Raw genomic sequence first — 18712 nt, forward strand, 5'->3', positions numbered from 1 at the left:
GGAGTGATTATGTTAACTTTGAGTTGTTCACAGTTGTCCATCTTTGTGTGTGTGTGTGTCTGTGTGTGTGTGTGTGTGTGTTTGTGTGTGTGTGTGTGTGTGTGTGTATTACTAGAGAAAAGGAAGTTGCTATATAAAGGAATATGTATGTGCTCAGATGCAGACCTCACCAACAGCTCTGTACATATAGAAGGCATGCAGAGACCATGCCATATTATTTCAGGCTTGTGTCACAAGGTCATACACAGGTCTATGCAATATTCATTAGATATATTCATTAGATATGTGGGTGTGAGTTACTCCTATACCACTCCATACCTAGGAACACCCAGAGTTGCATGCACAACTGCACATCTGATATGCTCCACCCATTATACTGCAACTCTGATAATAGGGCACATTCTAACTTGCTAGCCCAATCTGACCTGTGACCTACTTTATCCTTCTTTCTGTATTTTTTACTTTTGACTATATATATATATATATATATATATATATATATATATATATATATAAAAGATAGTTAAAAAATCCAAACAAATACACAAACATTAAAAAGCACAAAACACGGTGGATACCTAGTTAGACTTTGAAAGGTAAACCAATGACTACTGCAGTCTGTTACATAAAAGCCTTGTTTACCCTACACAGGACCAAAACAAACTCAATGCACATATTGTCACATCTATCTCGGCTACAAGATCTACATTTGGAAAGGCCATTTTTGTACTCCACTCTGTTGTTCACTAAAATGGCATTATAAAATGTATGCTCCACGATCGAAGAACTTTTAAAGTGACTTTCTGAGGGTTAATAAGGCAGTAGGAAGGAAGGGCAAATAGCAGAGTTAATACCTCCCTGGCTGAATGACGAAGATAATTTAAGTATAATAAATATAGGTCCCCAGAAAGTATTACATACAAAGTGGAGTTGATTGTAAGAAAGGAAGGATCGCTAAGCACAGAGTAGAACCATTCTGAAAAGACTTAAGACATGACTACCTCAGGAGAAAGTACCTTTTTAAACCTTCCTTTCCACAGATGGTATTGCTTTTGTATTTCACCTTTGTCATACTTACTTCCATCTTAGATGCATACTGCAACCAACGTGAATGGAAAGCAGTGAATATAAATGAGTATTTTCCTGACTTCCCATTTTCCTGACCACAGGTGCTAAAGTTGGTTCCAGTCATTGTTTAGATATTTGACGACACAATTCAAATAACATGCAGAAAGAATTTTTACCTCCACGTTGAAGCATTCTTTCTCATATCCAGCATAAATGTTAAAAATTATTTAAAATTTACCAATGTTAGATAACCATTTCCACTGTGAAATTCTCCAGTTGACAAGCTGAACTCATGTGAACTTTCTGTGTAAGTAATTAATAGTGGAATGTAAGACCTACCAGAGGAATATGAGAAAATAGTTCCAAAGAAACCAAGTGAAGGAGGAGAGTATGGGCTCACTTAAATTCAGACCCCTTTACTTCTTGATTTCATTTAACATTGTTTCCCCCGGGCACTTGTTTTTCATAAAGCACTTCAGTCACCAGAGGTTGTAGGGCAGCTTCTCCTTCATCCCAAGAATATCTGATTTTTATTTTTCACTTTAGAGCATCCATCTTTCATGATAAATTCTAGATTGAATCACTCATTCTTCTATTTGCTAAGGCTAGGTAGATTTGGGGAAATAAATACATTGCACAGTATATTTTCATTTAATATTTTGTGAACAATGTGTTTGGTTATCTAATCAAAAATGATAGCATATCTCCATTCACACACATAAGAAAATTAGAATTGCTAAACATCAACCTTCAAGAATTTCCATTTGGAGTGTTTACCTGTCAAATCAAATGTTCACAATCATGTAATTATAACACTGTAAAATTGTTTTATGGACAGCAGGGATAAGTCACAGGATTTTCACAACACACACTGTGAAGCTCCATGCTACTTGAAAAGATCTAGTTTAAGAAATCTAAATAGCAAATGTATGATTTTTCATGAGTTTGTTTTATTTTTCTTACCTAAACTTGTCAGTATTTCACTGAGATCACTTATTGGTATAGTTACTAAAATATGTTAGATCAGTGTAAATCTCATGTTCCTGTATTACATGATTAAATGGAATACCAATTATTTCTTCAGTTCTTTAGGATAGTCTTCCAATTACAAGGGTTTAATGCCTGTTCCTGAACACAAAACCTCTCTTGTCTGATTATCCTACTGACCTGTATCATTCCTGGTTTTGTTTTGTTTTGTCCTGAACCTTTGTGTGTGTCATATACATTGTGTCAGGACACCATGCACTTCCTGCATACGAAATCCTATACACCATGCACTTCCTGCATACGAAATCCTATTGTTTACCTCAACTTGAATACCATATCCCAGTCACAGAATTTGTAAGAGGATTAAGACAGAATATAGGAGTCTACTAGTAAACTCAACACAGGCTTTTGTCCTGAACCACTATGGAATTCCTTCCTTGTAGAGAAGAGCATAAGAATTCTAGGTGGAATTTGAGTAAACAAGGTCTAAATTGTAGAGCCAGTTATATTTTGAAACATTGCCCCAATACTAATGGAGTAACTTAATCCTTACTGTTTTTCCACATGACCTGAACATCTACACATATGTGCACAATATTGGCATTTTCTTCCTTTATATACAAATTTATTAATAGATAATTCATATAGTATATAAACTCATTTAAATTATACAGTTTCAAGATTATAAATATACTCAAAGCTATATAGTCATCATCAAAGTCTATAAACCATTTTTATCATGCCTACAAAGACCTCATATATATTAACAATCCTCATTTCTGACCATTCTGAATCACTTCAGTATAGGCTTGTCTATTCAGGGTCTTTCAATGAATGGTTAAATGTGCATTCCTTTATGGCTAGTGTGTTCTCATTTGTGCAATATTTCTAAAGTTATATGTTTTGTAGCATGAGTGAGTAATTTCTTCTTTGCTACTGACATGTGATATATTTTTGAGGACTAGCAATACTTTTTCACTAATTATAACATTCTTATTTTTTGAATCTATCACACCCAGAACCTGCACTTTATTCTATAAAAATCTCAATGGAGAATTTAATAATTATATGTAAAATTTGTGAAAACTATAAATGTATTAAATAACTGCAACCTCTTTTTGTGGAAGATAGGTTTAAAGTAAGATGAACAACTTGAATACACACATTCAAGTTCACCCATGCTGAAAAACTTTAATAGGACTTGCAATCATAAAGAATATTAATGAGCACTGATTTCATATTAATACCAAGATTTTAATAACTAATGCACTAGTTCTATCTGCAAAATGAGAAAACACATAGATAAAAACATGAAAGGAAACCAATAAAGATTATCACCGTAATATCTATCAACATAAGTGATGGGTTATTTTCTTCTTTGACTTTACAGAACTGTGTGATTGTCTTGGGGACAATATTGGTAAGCTGGCAGATCACGTCACAGAGGACCACAGGCTGATGCTGCTACTGTAGAAAGAGTGATATCAAAATCAGTGCCTGGTTCCCATACTGCAAATCAGGTCAGCATTTATGAAAGTATGGGTCATCCAGCCATGCTCACACAATTATTCAGACTTCAGTTACTGTGGCATGACAAGTGCTCCTCAGGGAACTTAATGTAACTCTACTCCAACTGGGATTAGAACCCACAGACACCAAAGGCACCTACATCTCATCTTACAAAGGCTAAGACCCTCACTGGGAAGGCTCTAAAGAAATTATGTTCTGCAATTGTGAACTTCTAAGGGTTAATATAAATGACGTGTGAGCTAGGGGTTGATTTGCTTAATGATACTTCTACATGAGGCTTTATCTCCAAACCTATGCAAGTCAAACTAGAGGAAAGACCCTGTGTTGCTATGCTGTATTTCTCTTTCGGTTCAAATAAATTTCCTAGTATTAGCCCAATTGCCGTACAAGCATTAACATTACATTCTTTCCCCTTTATAAGTTCCTTCATACTCTACAACTGTACTTCCCTCTCCCCTTCACATACCCACTTTAAAGAAATCAGAAACAAAAGGCTTCCCATTTCTCTGGTAATGTTTAAAAAGAAATAAAAATAGAATCAACTTGAAGTGCAGTGATCCGTGAAAGCAATTGACATTCGGTTGCACATGGAGGCAACTCCAAAGGCAAAGAGGTTTTCTACTCACAGGTATCTAAAGACTCATCCGACTGGTCAGGGCAGTCAGGGTCGCCATCACACAGCCAACTCTGGGAGATACAAGTCACATGGTCGTGGCAAAGAAATTCACCAGGGTCACACAAACGCTCATCTGAAAAGGAAAATGTTTTGAAATCAAATGTGAATGGTCTGAAAGAGAACAGGAAAACTTACAGCAGAATAAGAACAATACACTGCGTAAGAGCATCACCAGGACACGGTCCGTGCAGCAGCAATTCTAAAGCAAATCTTTCCCTAGAGTTTAGGTGTTCGGCTCAAGCACACAGCTTTGGCGGGCTTGACTCCATTGGAGATTCCTAGTGTCTTTTCTAAAAGGAAAGAGGAATTTTGTTTGTGTTCATGACTACGTGATTTGTAACATCAAATATGACATATAAATGTTTCAGCTAGTGACCTTGGTAGGCTCTGGTCCATCAAGGCAGAAGATACTGAGCGGAAATTTCAGCTCCATCACTGCTCCGAACAGGGAAAAGGTTGGTGGTCTGTTAATATTGTAATTAAACTTCATTCTTTTTAAGCGTCTATCCTGATGTGATACAACGTGAAACTATGAATGAGATATTCGTTTTATAGAACTAGCATTCTGCTTTTAAACGTGATTGCCAACCAGGTAGCCTCAGTTACTAGACAGCAAAACTTCCTTCCAGCTTATTTTTGACATGAGTTCTGGAGTAGTTTATAAATAAATGCAAATGTTATTTTTTCTTTTCATGTTTGTAGTATTGGGTGCTGCCAATCTCTGCTAAACATTTAGTAAATTTGGTGAAGATTGATTTTTCTTGATATGTGTACTCCTTACTTATAGTTCTACCTAAAAAAAAAAAATTCCCTGCTTTTATATGAATGAATTAGTTGATGGCCTCTGAATGTGAGTGATAAAGTGACAGTGTAGATAGCATGGATTCATCTCAATGTCCTTTTGTTCCCTAGCAATACGCAAGCTACTGACTCCCCTTACACTCTGTGTTACATTAGATTTAATGAGCTATCCTGGGTTTATTCTTACCATAATTTTTATTTTCCTGGTTCCCCAGCAGTATAACTTTTAGTAAGTCTATTACAAACAGTTATACACCTATAACATTAATGAACAAATGTTAAAATTTAACTTTTTCCATTCTCACACTGTTAATAGAATTTAAGAACTAACATTATATTCTCTCATGTTTACCAAAGAATACCTGTCTTACTACCCTCATATCATTTTTGTTGTTGTTGTTGTTGTTGTAAATTTTACTTGAACACATCATTTTTGGTCATAATTTTTATGCTACAGGATTATAAATATAAAATCCATTCTCATCTTGAAAGTGTCTGATGGCACACTTGTGTATTCATATAAAATTTTTTATTGATGAATGTCTTAGTCAGGGTTTTTATTCCTGCACAAACATAATGACCAAGAAGCAGGTTGGGGAGGAAAGGGTTTATTCAACTTACACTTCTACACTGCTGTTTATTACCAAGGAAGTCAGAACTGGAATGCAAGCAGGTCAGGAAGCAGGAGCTGATGCAGAAGCCGTGGAGGGATGTTACTTACTGGCTTGCTTCCCCTGGCTTGCTCAGACTAATCTCTTATAGAACCCAAGACTACCAGCCCAGAGATGGTTCCCACCCACAAGGGGCCTTTCCCCCTTAATCACTAATTGAGAAAATGCCTTACAGCTGGATCTTGTGGAGGCATTTCCCCAACTGAAGCTCCTTCCTCTGTGATAACTCCAGCCTGTGTCAAGTTGACAGAAAACTAGCCAGTACAATAAGTAAATGGAGAAAGATGTAATCAAGTGTGAGTGACTAGCCTATAGACCAGGAGTAGAAGAGGAACTGTCCTTGGGTTTGTATTCCTACAATGAAATACCATGACCAAAAAGCATCTTGGAAAGAAAATGGTTTATTTGTATTATACTTCTACATTGTAGTCTATCATAGAGGGAAGCTAGGACAGAAACTCAAACACAGAAGGAACCTAAAGGCAGGAACTGATGCAGAGACCATGAATGAGTTTTGCTAACTGGCATGTTATTCATGTTTTTTTCAGCTTCCTTTCTTATAGAACTCTGGACCACCAAATGAGATATAAACCCACTTTCAATAGACTGGGCCCTTCTCCATCAAACACTAAGAAAATGTGCTACAGGCTTGCCTAAACTTCAATATTTTGGAGGCATTTTCTCAATTGAAGTTCCCTTGCCTCAGATGAATTTAGCTTGTGTCAAGTTGGTATAAAAGTAGCCAGCACCAGAACCGAATGTCTAAAATACAGTGTGCTTGATCCTAAGTGTCTTACTCTACTCAAACATACGGGCAGGCAGAAAGACAGAAAGGAAAAATAGAACCTCCTCTACACATACACACACACACACACACACACACACGCACAGGCACAGGCACCCACACAGAGAGATATTGAACTGTAAGATTTAAGCATTTATCCCATAATCAGCCACCAAATTCAGACACTATTGCACATGTTAGCAAGATTTTGCTGAAAGGACCCTGATATAGCTGTCTCGTGTGAGGCTATGCCAGTGCCTGCCAAATACAGAAGTGGATGTTCACAATCATCTATTGGATGGAACACAAGGCCTCCAATGGAAGAGCTAGAGAAAGTACCCAAGGAGCTGAAGGGGGCTGCAACCCTATAGGTGGAAAAACAATATGAACTAACCAGTATCCCCAGTGCTCATGTCTCTAGCTGCATATGTAGCAGAAGATGGCCTAGTCAGCCATCATTGGAAAGAGAAACCCCTAGGTCATGCCCCAGCACAGGGGAATACCAGGGCCAAGAAGTGGGAGTGGATGGGTAGGGGAGCAGGGAGGGCGGAGGGTATAGGGAACTTTTGGGATAGCATTTGAAATGTAAATAAAGAAAATATCTAATAAAAAAAGAGTAAAAAAAGATTTAAGCATTTATATAAAATAAGGTATTTATTCAGAACTGTAGTGGAAACACATTAAATGATATTCAAGTTAGATTTGTACTTTTTCACTCAAATATGGCATTTGTAAATATGTTCACATGTTGTGGAGGTAAGACTTAACTTTGACTTCAGGCAGTCACAGACCATTTGGAGTTTGTTTAGGAAAAAATATAGGATGAATTTCAAAACAATATGCTTAAATATAAAGGTAAAATGTGATTTATGATAAAATAACTTAAATACAAATAACTGAAAATTTCTAAGAAAGGCTCAACAATATTACAGTGGGTCAAAAGTTATTAGCCCTGTTTAGTTCATATAATCCATAATGGATGATTTTCAGGTCTGTAGCTATTAGGTTCAGATGAAAAAATATTTCTCTTCCTTTCTTCTTTCCAAACTGCAAACAATTGTTATAAGTTTGGAGATAAAAGCATAGGACCTAGCAAAAGTCTTTAAATCGTTGTGTATAGCCTATGACTAACTCAACACAATAACTTTTTGTTATGAATATAAAGAAGTGTGGAGGAGCATGAAAAACTGTTTCTGTCACTGTAATAGAGCATCTCCGAATTGGTCCGAGGATGTGCTGGGTCATCCTGGTTCCTGTGGAGAGGACTTTAAAACCACAGGAAGCACCGTAGACATGTCAGGTAGATTTCTGTTCAGAGACTCTTGACATTGTCTACAGAAGAATCCCAGGACAATGTAGCTGAAGTGTAATGGGAACATATGCAAATATTCTGCTAGAAGTCATAAGTATAAGAATTAAGATTTTATAACTATTTCAAATGCTTTACATGATCTCATGTATATAAACTTGAAATCGATGATCTGGTGATGGATGTCCTGTTGGTTCTTTTCTTTTTCTCTTTTACTCTTTATCTTTCTTTCTTTCTTTCTTTCTTTCTTTCTTTCTTTCTTTCTTTCTTTCTTTCTTTCTTTCTTTCTTTCTTTCTTTTTTTCTTTCTCTCTTTCTTTCTTTCTTGCTTGCTTGCTTGCTTGCTTGCTTGTTTCTTTTCAAAACAGAGGTTTGGTTTTGTTTTTTTATTCCCCTCACTGTCCTGATACTCACTTAATACACAAAGCTGGCCTCAAACTCAGAGATCTGCCCGCCCCCTGCCTTCCAATTCCTGTAATTAAAGGTGTGTAATGCCATACCTGGTTGTAGGAATGTTTTCTTAAAATCAAGGTAGGTCATAGAGTTAGGAAAAAAAAAAAGAGAGAAAGAAAAGAAAAGTGCCTACATTCAAAGAAGCCTCTCTTTCTAGGAGAGTAAAATCAATGATAATGCAAACGTACTTCAAAAGCATTTCTGTCTCTGCCCTAATTTGCTTCCTACAGTTGCAACAAAACACCAGCCACAACCAACTAGTGTAGGAAAGGGTTTACTTGTCATACAGGTTGCTGTCCATTATTGAGAGAAGCCAGGGAAGAAATCAAGCCTGGGGGAGGAGAACAGAAGCAGAGTCCACTGAGGAACACTGCTTACAGGCTTGTGTCCAGGTTTGTCTCCATCATATTCACTAACTAAAATGTCCAGGTCCATCTGCCTAGGGACACTCTGACCACAGTAGGTTAGACCCTACTGAATCCAACAGCAATTAAGAAAATGCTCCCACAGACAAGCTCACGGGCCAATCTGATGTCATCAATTCTCCAGTTGAGGTTTCTTCTTTACAGATGACTCAAGCTTTCCACCAAGGTGACAGATGAAACAATGACAGACTTCACACCTTAATTTATTCTATGCATTGAGGTCAAATGAAGACAAAGAGTATATAAACAACTAAACCCAAAATTGCCTGTCATTATACAGGGTCAATTATTATTATTTTTTGTGTGCATATATAGAAAAAAAAACAGAAAGAAGTGAGATAATTGTATTTATGAGGTATAACTTCTTTTTTTTTATTAGATATTTTCTTTATTTACATTTAAATGATATTTTCTTTATTTACATTTAAATGATATCCCCTTTCCTGGTTGAGGTATAACTTCTTAAAGAAACAGTAAAAATTAAGAGATGGGAATCTGAGTTGGAGAATCTGTTTTAATTTTTTAAACTTTTTTATAACTACATATGCTTATATTTATTTCTTGTTTATGTATTCACTTTACATACCCCTCACTATCTCTCCTAGCCACCACAAACATGATCCTTCCCCCATCCCTCTTCTGTTTCTCCACCGAAGAGGGTGGAGGGGCCCTGAGTATTCCCCACCCTGACACATCAAGTGTTTGAGGGGCTAGGCACATCTTCTTCCACTGAGGCCAGACAAGGAAGCCCAGGTAGAAAAACATATCCCATGGACAGGCAACAGCTTTTGGGATAGCCTTTGCTCCAGTTTTCGGGACCCACATAAACACCAAGTTGCATATATGGTACATATATGTGGAGTTTCCTAGGTCCAGCCTGTGTATGCTCTTCGGCCGGTGGTTCAGTCTCTGAGAGCCTCAAGGATCCAGGTTATGATGGTAAGGAGGATGTCACAGGAGTGTGACCAGATGAGACTAGAAACTTTTAAAAATTGAATTTGACAATTTGTCTTTTGAATAAAAGACAATGTGTTAAAGATCTTAGTCTAAGAAAAGGGCAATAAACTGAAGGAATAATGAGATCAGAATGATGAAGGACAAGATAAAATAGGAAGAAACAACATGGAACTGTACGGATCATGGAGGAGACATGAAGCCTGTGCATTTTACATGAGAGAACTGAGACCAGTGGAGAAGTTGGAGCAGAATGTTGGGCTATAACCCAGATTTCTAGGGCATATCTGGCTGTTTGCATGAAAATGAACTGTGCACAGTGAAAGGAAATAAAGAATATAAGTACGATCAGTGAGGTGTTTGAACGGATGCATATATATATGGAAGACATCAGAGAATGAATATACATAAATGGTAGAATATTTAAGTAAAAATTTCAGATGAGATTATCAAAATTTGAAACCTAACAAACTGTAACTACAGAAGGTTGGACGTAGCTTCAGGAGGAGATAGATATGAAGATGAATTGAGGAAAGACTAGTTTTTTAATAATAGTATCTGAGATTCAAAAAGTAGTCAGGCTCTGAGTTAGAAGAGCCCCCTTTGACCTGCAAAAGTACCCAGTGATAGGGATGTGCACACATGCACATAAGTTCACACACTCGCACAATTACTAAGATAAAAAAAAATACCTTTATATTGGTATAGTTTGGGGGACAGTTTTATTTCTTTAGGAAATGTCATTTAAAAGTTTACTATAGTTTATCAATGTGTTTTTCAATCATGAATTTCAACTACAGTTATATAAGCACTGAGTACTATCTTAAGATTTCTTTTTTAGTATTTTGAGGCAAATATTTTCTAGGAGGCCATACAAGCAACTGAACAAGTCAAACACTCAACCAATGGAAAGGAGCTTGGAACCTCTTTGGTTGAATTAGGGGAAGGGTGGAAGAAACTGAGTAAGAAAGTGACCCCATAAGAAGACCAACAGTCTCAACTAATCTGGACCTCCGAGTTGTCTCAGACATTGAGCCACCAACCAGAAAGCATGCATTAGCTGGTATGAGGCCCCTGAAATATATACAGCAGAGGACTGCCTGGTCTGGTCTCAGTGCAAGAAGATGCACCTAACCCTTGAGGGCCTTGAGACCCCAGGGAGTGGGGAGGCTTGGTGAGGTCAGGGGTGTGGACATCCTCTTGGAGATGGGGGAGAAGGAATGGGATGAGGAGCTGTGAAATGGCATACCAGGATGAAGATAACATCTGAACCATATAAAAAGAAAGATTACAGATACTTTTTAAAAAATATATACATATTCTAATTTCAGTTTTATCTATCTACCTAGGTATCTTTTTATTTATTCATCCATTCATTTACATCCCAAATGCTGCCCCATTTCTGATCATCAGTCACAGAGTTCCTCCCTTCATCCCCTTTACCCCTTTACCTCTGAGAGGGTACTGACATATTCCCCATCCAGTTACATCAAGTCTCTCCAGGGTTTGATGCAGCCTCTCCCACTGGGACCAGACTTGGCAACCCTCTGCTACAAATGTGCCAGGGCCTTCAGACCAGCCCATGTATGCTCTTTGGTTGATGGCTTCGACTCTGGGAGCTCCCAGAAGGTCAGGTTAATTGATACTGTTGGTCTTCTTGCGGAGTTACCATCTCTTTAAGGGCCTTCCATTCTTCACCTAACTCTTCCATAGGGGTCCTCAACCTCTGTCCAATGTTTGGGGCGTGAGTAATGGCTAAGCAGTTAAGAGCACTAGCTGCTCTTCCAGAGGTCCTAAGTTCAATTGCCAGCAACCATGTGGTGCATTATAGATGGCTTACAACCATCTGCAATCGGATCTGATGCCCTTTTCTGGCACACAGGTGTATATGCAGATAGACCACTCATACATAAAATAAATAAAAATAAATCTAAACACAGGAAATTACCGATTGCAGTTCTTTCCATCAGAAGCACAACATACCATATGAATGTGAGCTTTCCACTCATGAGATTTAAATGTTTCACGCATACTTGTGAAATAATCTGCTGTGTGCAAAATAAGTTCTCTACTGTAGAAAAGATGGTGCTTTCCACTGTGGTAGTAATAATAATAATAATAATAATAATAATAATTAAAAAGGCTTATTTGGGTGCTGTTGTTGTTCCCTTGCCCTAAGGGAAACCATGGCAGCCAGCACGTGTCCAACTCTTCAGAAGAGACCTTGATCAAAGCATAGAAATACAAGGAAAGTGGGCCCGCAGCTTACTGAATTTAGATTCATTGTGTTCTTAGTATGATATTAGTATGGTAATGTTTGTGCTTATATGAAAACATTTTAATAACTTTATTATAATTTATACTTTTAACCTTCAATGATAGGGATCATTTTTATATATTTATTGCCAGAATAGTTGATTCCTATGTTCTTATCAGATGAAATTGATGATAGAGATCTTTTTAAAAAGTGTTTCCTATCAGCTCAAACACCAAAACTATTATCTATAAATTCGATTAGGATTTATTGAATATCTTTCTACATCCTTGCCTACTTTCACCATATTTATGTGCAATAATCTTATGTCACTACCCTTACTATTAATGTTTTACCTTACTGAGAGCTTTTATTCCTAACAAGTTATAATAGTGAAATTCAGAGCCAATAGAAGTCATAACCACTGATAGTAAATTTTATAAACTAAGGCATAGATGAGGGATGCATAAGCACTCAGTAACTAATGAGCCAGAGAAACAGAAAAGTATGTTTAACAAGAGTAAGTACCTTAAAGACCAGATACAACACTTGAACCACAAGGTGTTAGGCAAGTGCTATGACATCCAAACTCAATTAAAATCAACTCATTCTCTATATATCAATGGTGACTTAAATATGAAATGGTTAACATCATTCATATGAACAACACACATCATTTCTAAAGTGAAACATGCTTTTATCTCTTTTTGTCTCCTGTTGATGCTGATTATAAGAAGAGAACTCATATAAAGACTTATATGTATTGCCAATGCATCCTGAACTTTTGAGGTATTCACGTGAAGTTAAAGGAATCACTCTAGTTATTGAGTTTTCAGAAGCACCTTGATCTCTTTCCTTATTTTGTGCCAGAAAATGTACATTATATGAAGAACAGTGTCCTCAGATGGGCATTTGAACTATTTCAAATACTATGCTTAAAGGGCTTCTTTCTGTTTTACTTTTAAAAAAATTTCATTCTGAATTTACTTTAAAGTATATGTGTGTCTAAGCTTGCATCAATGTATGTGTACCACATTCATGGATGAGCACTTGGAGCCCAGTAGAGGGCATTATATTCCTCTGGAATTATACTTTCAGGCAGTCATGGGCTGCCATCTTTGTGCTGAGAACTGAACCTGCCTCCTCTGCAAGAGCTCCTAAAAGCTATCTCTCCGGTCCCCTTGAGTTTCTTTCTTAATACTTTCTTCTACTGTCATTTGAACACTATGTCACTATACATTTTGGCAGTGATGGTGGTTTTTAAGAGAGTCTCACATAGCCCAGAGGTTGACCTCTAAGTCACTAAGTAACCAAGGATGACTGTGAAATTCTCTTCTTTTTCTTTCCAGTTTCCTATTTCTGGGCATCATAGGCTTACAATTTTTGTACTTTCCCTGTGGTTTTGTTTATAAGGAGTGCCCTTTCCCACATTAAATATAGTAGCTCACTGACGTATAATGCTTACCTGGTGAGCATGCTTTCTTACATGTCATGTTAGCTCCAACCTTCAAAAAATACATGCACAGCAGGCTAGGCAGCTCAGCCAGCAAGGGAGCTTGACACCAAGCTTGAAACCAAGAGCTCAATTGCAGGAGGCACATGGCATTTTTTTTTTTTTTTTTTGTAAAACAGGATCTCAGTATGGAACTTTCTAGAAATATCATCTGGTTTCAAGTTTGTGGCTATCTTCCCTCTGCCTCTTAACACCTACTTTATAGGAACATCTTCTGTGTATTCTTTTGTTCTCACTTCCCTATAACACTTTAATGTACACATCTAAAGCTCTAGTTTTGCATATGAACTGTGTGGCAACACTTGGGTAATGAGTTCTCAACATTCAGCTTCTTTTGACTCCATATCCGTATTCTTCAGAAATGGCCAAAGGAGTATCTTCAGCTCTGGCTTCACTCAGTACTACTGACAAATTCCAAGAAATAGGACAGCCTACATTTCACCTAAAATTAAGAAAACTACGGTAGGTACATTCAATGGAATATATTTCATACAGTACATAACAATTGTAAGATCCTGTTAATGAAGACAAATTTGGTGAAACTGGAGAACATTGTGCTAATTGAAATATAATAGACATTGCAAAAAAACCCAATGCAAATATTACTTATGTCTGGAATCTACAAAAGTTGATTCCATAACAATTGAAAATAGAGCACTGTTTACCGGAAGGTACAAAAATGAGATAGGGAGAAGAATTAGCCAAGATGTACAATGTTATAGTTGGATCGAAAAAATATGTTCTAATATTTTGATCTCAGCAGGGTGAATATAGTTAGTAGTAATGCATTACATTGCTACAGGAAAGGACTCAAAATGATGTCCATATAAGAAATGCTAAAACTTGGGGAAATAAGTATGACTATTCTCCAATTTTATAACTTTTAGTGTACATGTGTTTTAAAATGTCACCTTGTAGTCCATAATGCAAAAATCATGTGACTTTCAACTTTTACAATGAAGATACCAATGTAAACTATAAATACTTCTTATATTTTTACAGCACAGCATTTTGCAAGAGAAGGAAAAACAAAAGCTGAAACAGAACCAGTGCTGAATTTTACATTCGGAATGATGGAGACCTTTATTTAAGCACTAAAATAAAACTACATTCTCTCATTATCATAATAAAATACGCTAATGACTGAACACTATACAGTATAAAATTAAAACACCCATGAAAACTAAAAAACAAATCTGTAAGGAATTTGGCATTTTCCACCAGGGTCTCATGTGACTACTGAGCAACAATAATTTAAAGAAATACATTGAAGACTGCCTGGAGGGCTCTGTTTGCTTGTCTTTGAATCATCTTTTTTTGTGAGAATATTATAACTATGAATGTGAAATAAATTGTAATTCAACATTTTAAATTGTGTTGAATCTTAGGTATTTTGAAGAACATACAGGAGACAAATACATTTTTAAAATGGTTTGTAATTTTGCTTCTCTCAGGAAAACAAATAGTTGACTAAAGTCAATTCTAAACACCATGCAGTTATAATGCAGGTTATTGTTTGTCTTTGTTTAATCCACCTTGAAAACTACCTATGTGAGAATTAGAGGCACTCTGGATACTGAAGAATGTCTGTGTTTCAATAGCAGGATGTGAGATTGAATAAGCAATCCTCTTTGTCACGTAGAAAGTTTGTGATAATCAAGTAGCACAATTATAGTGCTGACAAATGTGCATGGATCAAGAGAAAATATCTATAATGTTCATAAATTTCAAAACTGGTTTATGACTATGCACAGAGCTGAGTCATTCTAGATGCTAGAAGGAATAGACACAAGTCAGTTAAGAAGGGAACTTCAATGTGACCCCTCCACAGCTGACTGATTACTAATGGTACTCACTCCTAAGACACTCACACCTGAGTTCCAACACCACACCAACCACTCACTTCACCTAGCAAAAGGAACATAATAAAAGTTCAGCTTTTTAGGTAGGAAGTTTAATCTGTAGATTTAGAGAGGTGGGACAGCATCATGAAGTATCTCACAATAGACAGAAAAGGAAAGGATCATTAATACCAGCTCAGACTTGAAGTATGAAGAAGTAGGCAACAAGGTCCCTAGAAGCTAGAAATAACAAAGAAGACACAGTTGACTATTTCTTCAAATGGACTCGATCTGGGGACATTAGCATTTATATATCAAGTCACCAGAACCATAAAACTTTCTGGCACTGAGACACTAAGTTTGTGGTAATTTGCTATGAAACAACCAAGCCTCAAACAGGTTTCTTTGCCACATCATATCAAAACACAGAAAAAGCAACTCAGAAAATTAGTAGAAAACAAGCAAACTGCTAGCTATTTTACCAGAAACGTAGGGTGTTTTTCCGTCTCCTAGGTCACTTCTCTAGTTTAAACACTAAGATAAATGTCCTTTCTTCCATTTCATGTCAAATGTCGTTAAAATACAACGCACAGGAATAAGGGTGTCAGTAATGACTTTCTTAGATGCACATTACAGAAAACATAAGAAAATCATCAGATAATTCTAATAAGCAATATCTCTAAGAGATTGGAAAGGGTCTGTGTGTGTGTGTGTGTGTGTGTGTGTGTGTGTGTGTGTGTGTGTGTGCTTGTGCATGTGTGGTATGTGTGTGTACACATGTGGATGATTTTCATTTTGTAGATGAGAATATACAAAATTCTGGAAATGTCCATTATGAAAAATTAATCCAGTGTATTTGAGTTTCCTATAATTATTACAAATTTCTCAATCATTTTATGCCTTACTAGGCACCAAGTTGTTTTGGAGCTGCAAATGGCAATTCATTCATGCTCACACAAACTCTTACATACAACTAAAACAAAACGGAAAGCTAAGGAAATTATGCTAGGATCCTGTCTGCAAGCATAACAGAGTATCACTAATAGTGTCAGGGATTTGTTTTTACCCATGGGATAGTTCTCAAGTTGGGCAGTCCTTTGTTGGCCATTCTCTTTGTTTCTGGTCCATCTTTGTCCCTGCAAATCTTGTAGGCAAAACACATTTTGGGTAGAAAGTTTGCGGGTGGGATGCTGTTCTTATCCCTCCACTGGGAATTCAGCCTGGCTATGGGAGGTGTCACTTCAGGGTCTGTATCCCTCACTGCTCGTAGTCTCACCCAGAGCAACCTCCATAGTTCTTTGGAACCTCTCCCTGTCCCAGGTGTCTGGTATGTTCTATAGATTCCCACCCTGCTGCCCACTGCATTTTTCATTCTCTCTCTACTGCTCCCCATACACATGATTCTCCCAACTCCATCCCATTCTTTCCTCATCCCCTCTCCCACCCAGATCCCTCCCTCCATCCACCTCTGATATCCATCTTATTTTCCCTTCTGAAAAAGATTCAAGCATCTTCCCTTGGGCCCTCCTTCTTATTTGGTTTCTTTGCCTCTGTGGATTGTAGTGTAGTTATCCTATATTTTATAGCAAATATTCACTTAAAGTGAATACATATCATCCAGCAGCCAATGAAAATAGATGCAGAGAGCCACAGCTAAACATTAGATGGAGCTCTGTGCTCTCTGGGATTCTTGTGGAAGATTTGGGACAAGGATTGAAGGACCTAGTAAGGATAGGGATTCCACAGAAAGGCCAACAGAGTCTATTAACCTAAACCCTTTGGGGGCTTTCAGAGACTGAACCACACCAAAAAGCACACATGGGTTTGACTCAAGCTCTACACACACACACACACACACACACACACACGCACACACACACACACATAAGAAAAGCAGCTTGGTCTTTGAGAGGATCCCCTAACTACTGGAGTGGGGCTGCTCCTGAAGATGTTTCTTGTGTGTAGATCAATTCCATTTTCCCTTACTTGGTCCCTTTGTTTTGCCTCAGTGGGATATGAGTCTAGTCCTGTAGTGACTTGAGTGCCAGAGGGGGCATGAGAAGGGGAGAGGGAATGAGGGAAGCAGCTGTGTGAGAGGGTGACTGGGAAGTTAACAGTACTAATATTGGGGTGTAAAGTGAATAAATAAATTAATGGAAAAAGAAAGCGAAGGAAACACATTATTCCTAGGAAGGGGCTTTGCTCCTTTGTCATTCCTGTCTTAAGGATCACAAGGAAATTCCTCTGTAAACAATCCAATTTAATATTTTATTTCCCAAATAAAAAGTTGGAAATTTTTGTTTGGCATTTAAAAAGCAGGTAGGCTTCTTTGCTTCTTTTTTTTCCAAAACAGAAAATCAAACACACACACACACACACACACACACACACACACACACACGCGCGCAAATGTGCACATGCATGGACACAACTAAAATTCCTGAAGTCTTTTTAGTATGAGGCCCAGAATTGAGGAATTCAGTTACATAAAACCACCACTTCACCATGATTGACTCCTGTTCTTACTGCTGATTTAGTGCTTTGCAGTTCTGTGTCCTCTGAAATTTCAGCAAAAATGCAGTATTTGCTTTCTAACTGCCCTGTCTCAAATACCTAGTCAGTGAAACAAATAGGCAGAGTTATTTTTGTACAGTGAGAAGGATGGGTACATTTCTGATATGTCTCCTTGGAAAATATAAAAGAAAATTCTAAATTATTAGTGTTTCTTTGCAAGCTCTATTCACTAAATCCTATGTGATCTTTATCCTGTCTCCTAGGAGGCACCAAAATTTACATGCTTTTTCTAATATCTGCCTCACTGAGAAGTGAAACAGATGGCTAAGCCCTTTCAGAAACCATGCAATGTCTTCCCATTATTCTGTGCTTTAACTACTACAGTATTACTTACCAAATTCTTATTTTGATATTAAAGTGCATTGTTACATAGTACACCTATTTTAAGGTTATAAACATATTCACTATTTAACATATATTGTGTCTTTTTGCATATAACTGTTGTCTCACTAGAAAAGAAGGCTAACTATGAATATTTACATTAATATGAAGTAGGTTCAATTACCAGTTTGTCTGTGCATTCTTGGAAGACTACCAGAGTGGAATAGCTTACACAGGAAGGAGCTGGCTGAGAGTGAGGGAAAGACATATACAGGTTATTGCTGATTACTGCCAATTTTTATCATTTTGGAAAATCCTTATTAGTAAGAGGTAAGAGGGCAGGGAGGTAGATCATGGGCATCCAGCCCAGTGATAGCTATTGACAACTGAAATAGAACATCTGCTAAGATTCTCCAAGCAAAACAAATTGTTTGTTGCTCTTTCTTTTCTTTCTCTGTTTCTCTGTCTCTGTCTCTGTCTCTGTCTCTGTCTCTGTCTCTGTCTGTCTCTCTCTCTCTCTCTTTCCTTCTTTCTTTCTCCTCCTCCTCCTCC

General features: G+C 37.2%; 1 protein-coding gene across 4 annotated transcripts in view; it reads right to left on the reverse strand.

Annotated features, from left to right (window-relative positions):
- Positions 1-18712, reverse strand: part of Lrp1b (LDL receptor related protein 1B) — a 1962444-nt gene that overhangs the window by 1618924 nt on the left and 324808 nt on the right. For all 4 annotated transcript variants that reach the window (XM_021192210.2, XM_029535926.1, XM_029535925.1 and 1 more), the window contains exon 2: positions 4212-4334. In XM_021192210.2, coding sequence (XP_021047869.1) covers positions 4212-4334 — 123 coding nt within the window. The remainder of the gene's footprint in view (positions 1-4211; positions 4335-18712) is intronic.

The sequence above is a fragment of the Mus pahari genome, chromosome 3, assembly GCF_900095145.1.
Source record: "Mus pahari chromosome 3, PAHARI_EIJ_v1.1, whole genome shotgun sequence".
Classification (NCBI taxonomy): Eukaryota; Metazoa; Chordata; class Mammalia; order Rodentia; family Muridae; genus Mus; species Mus pahari.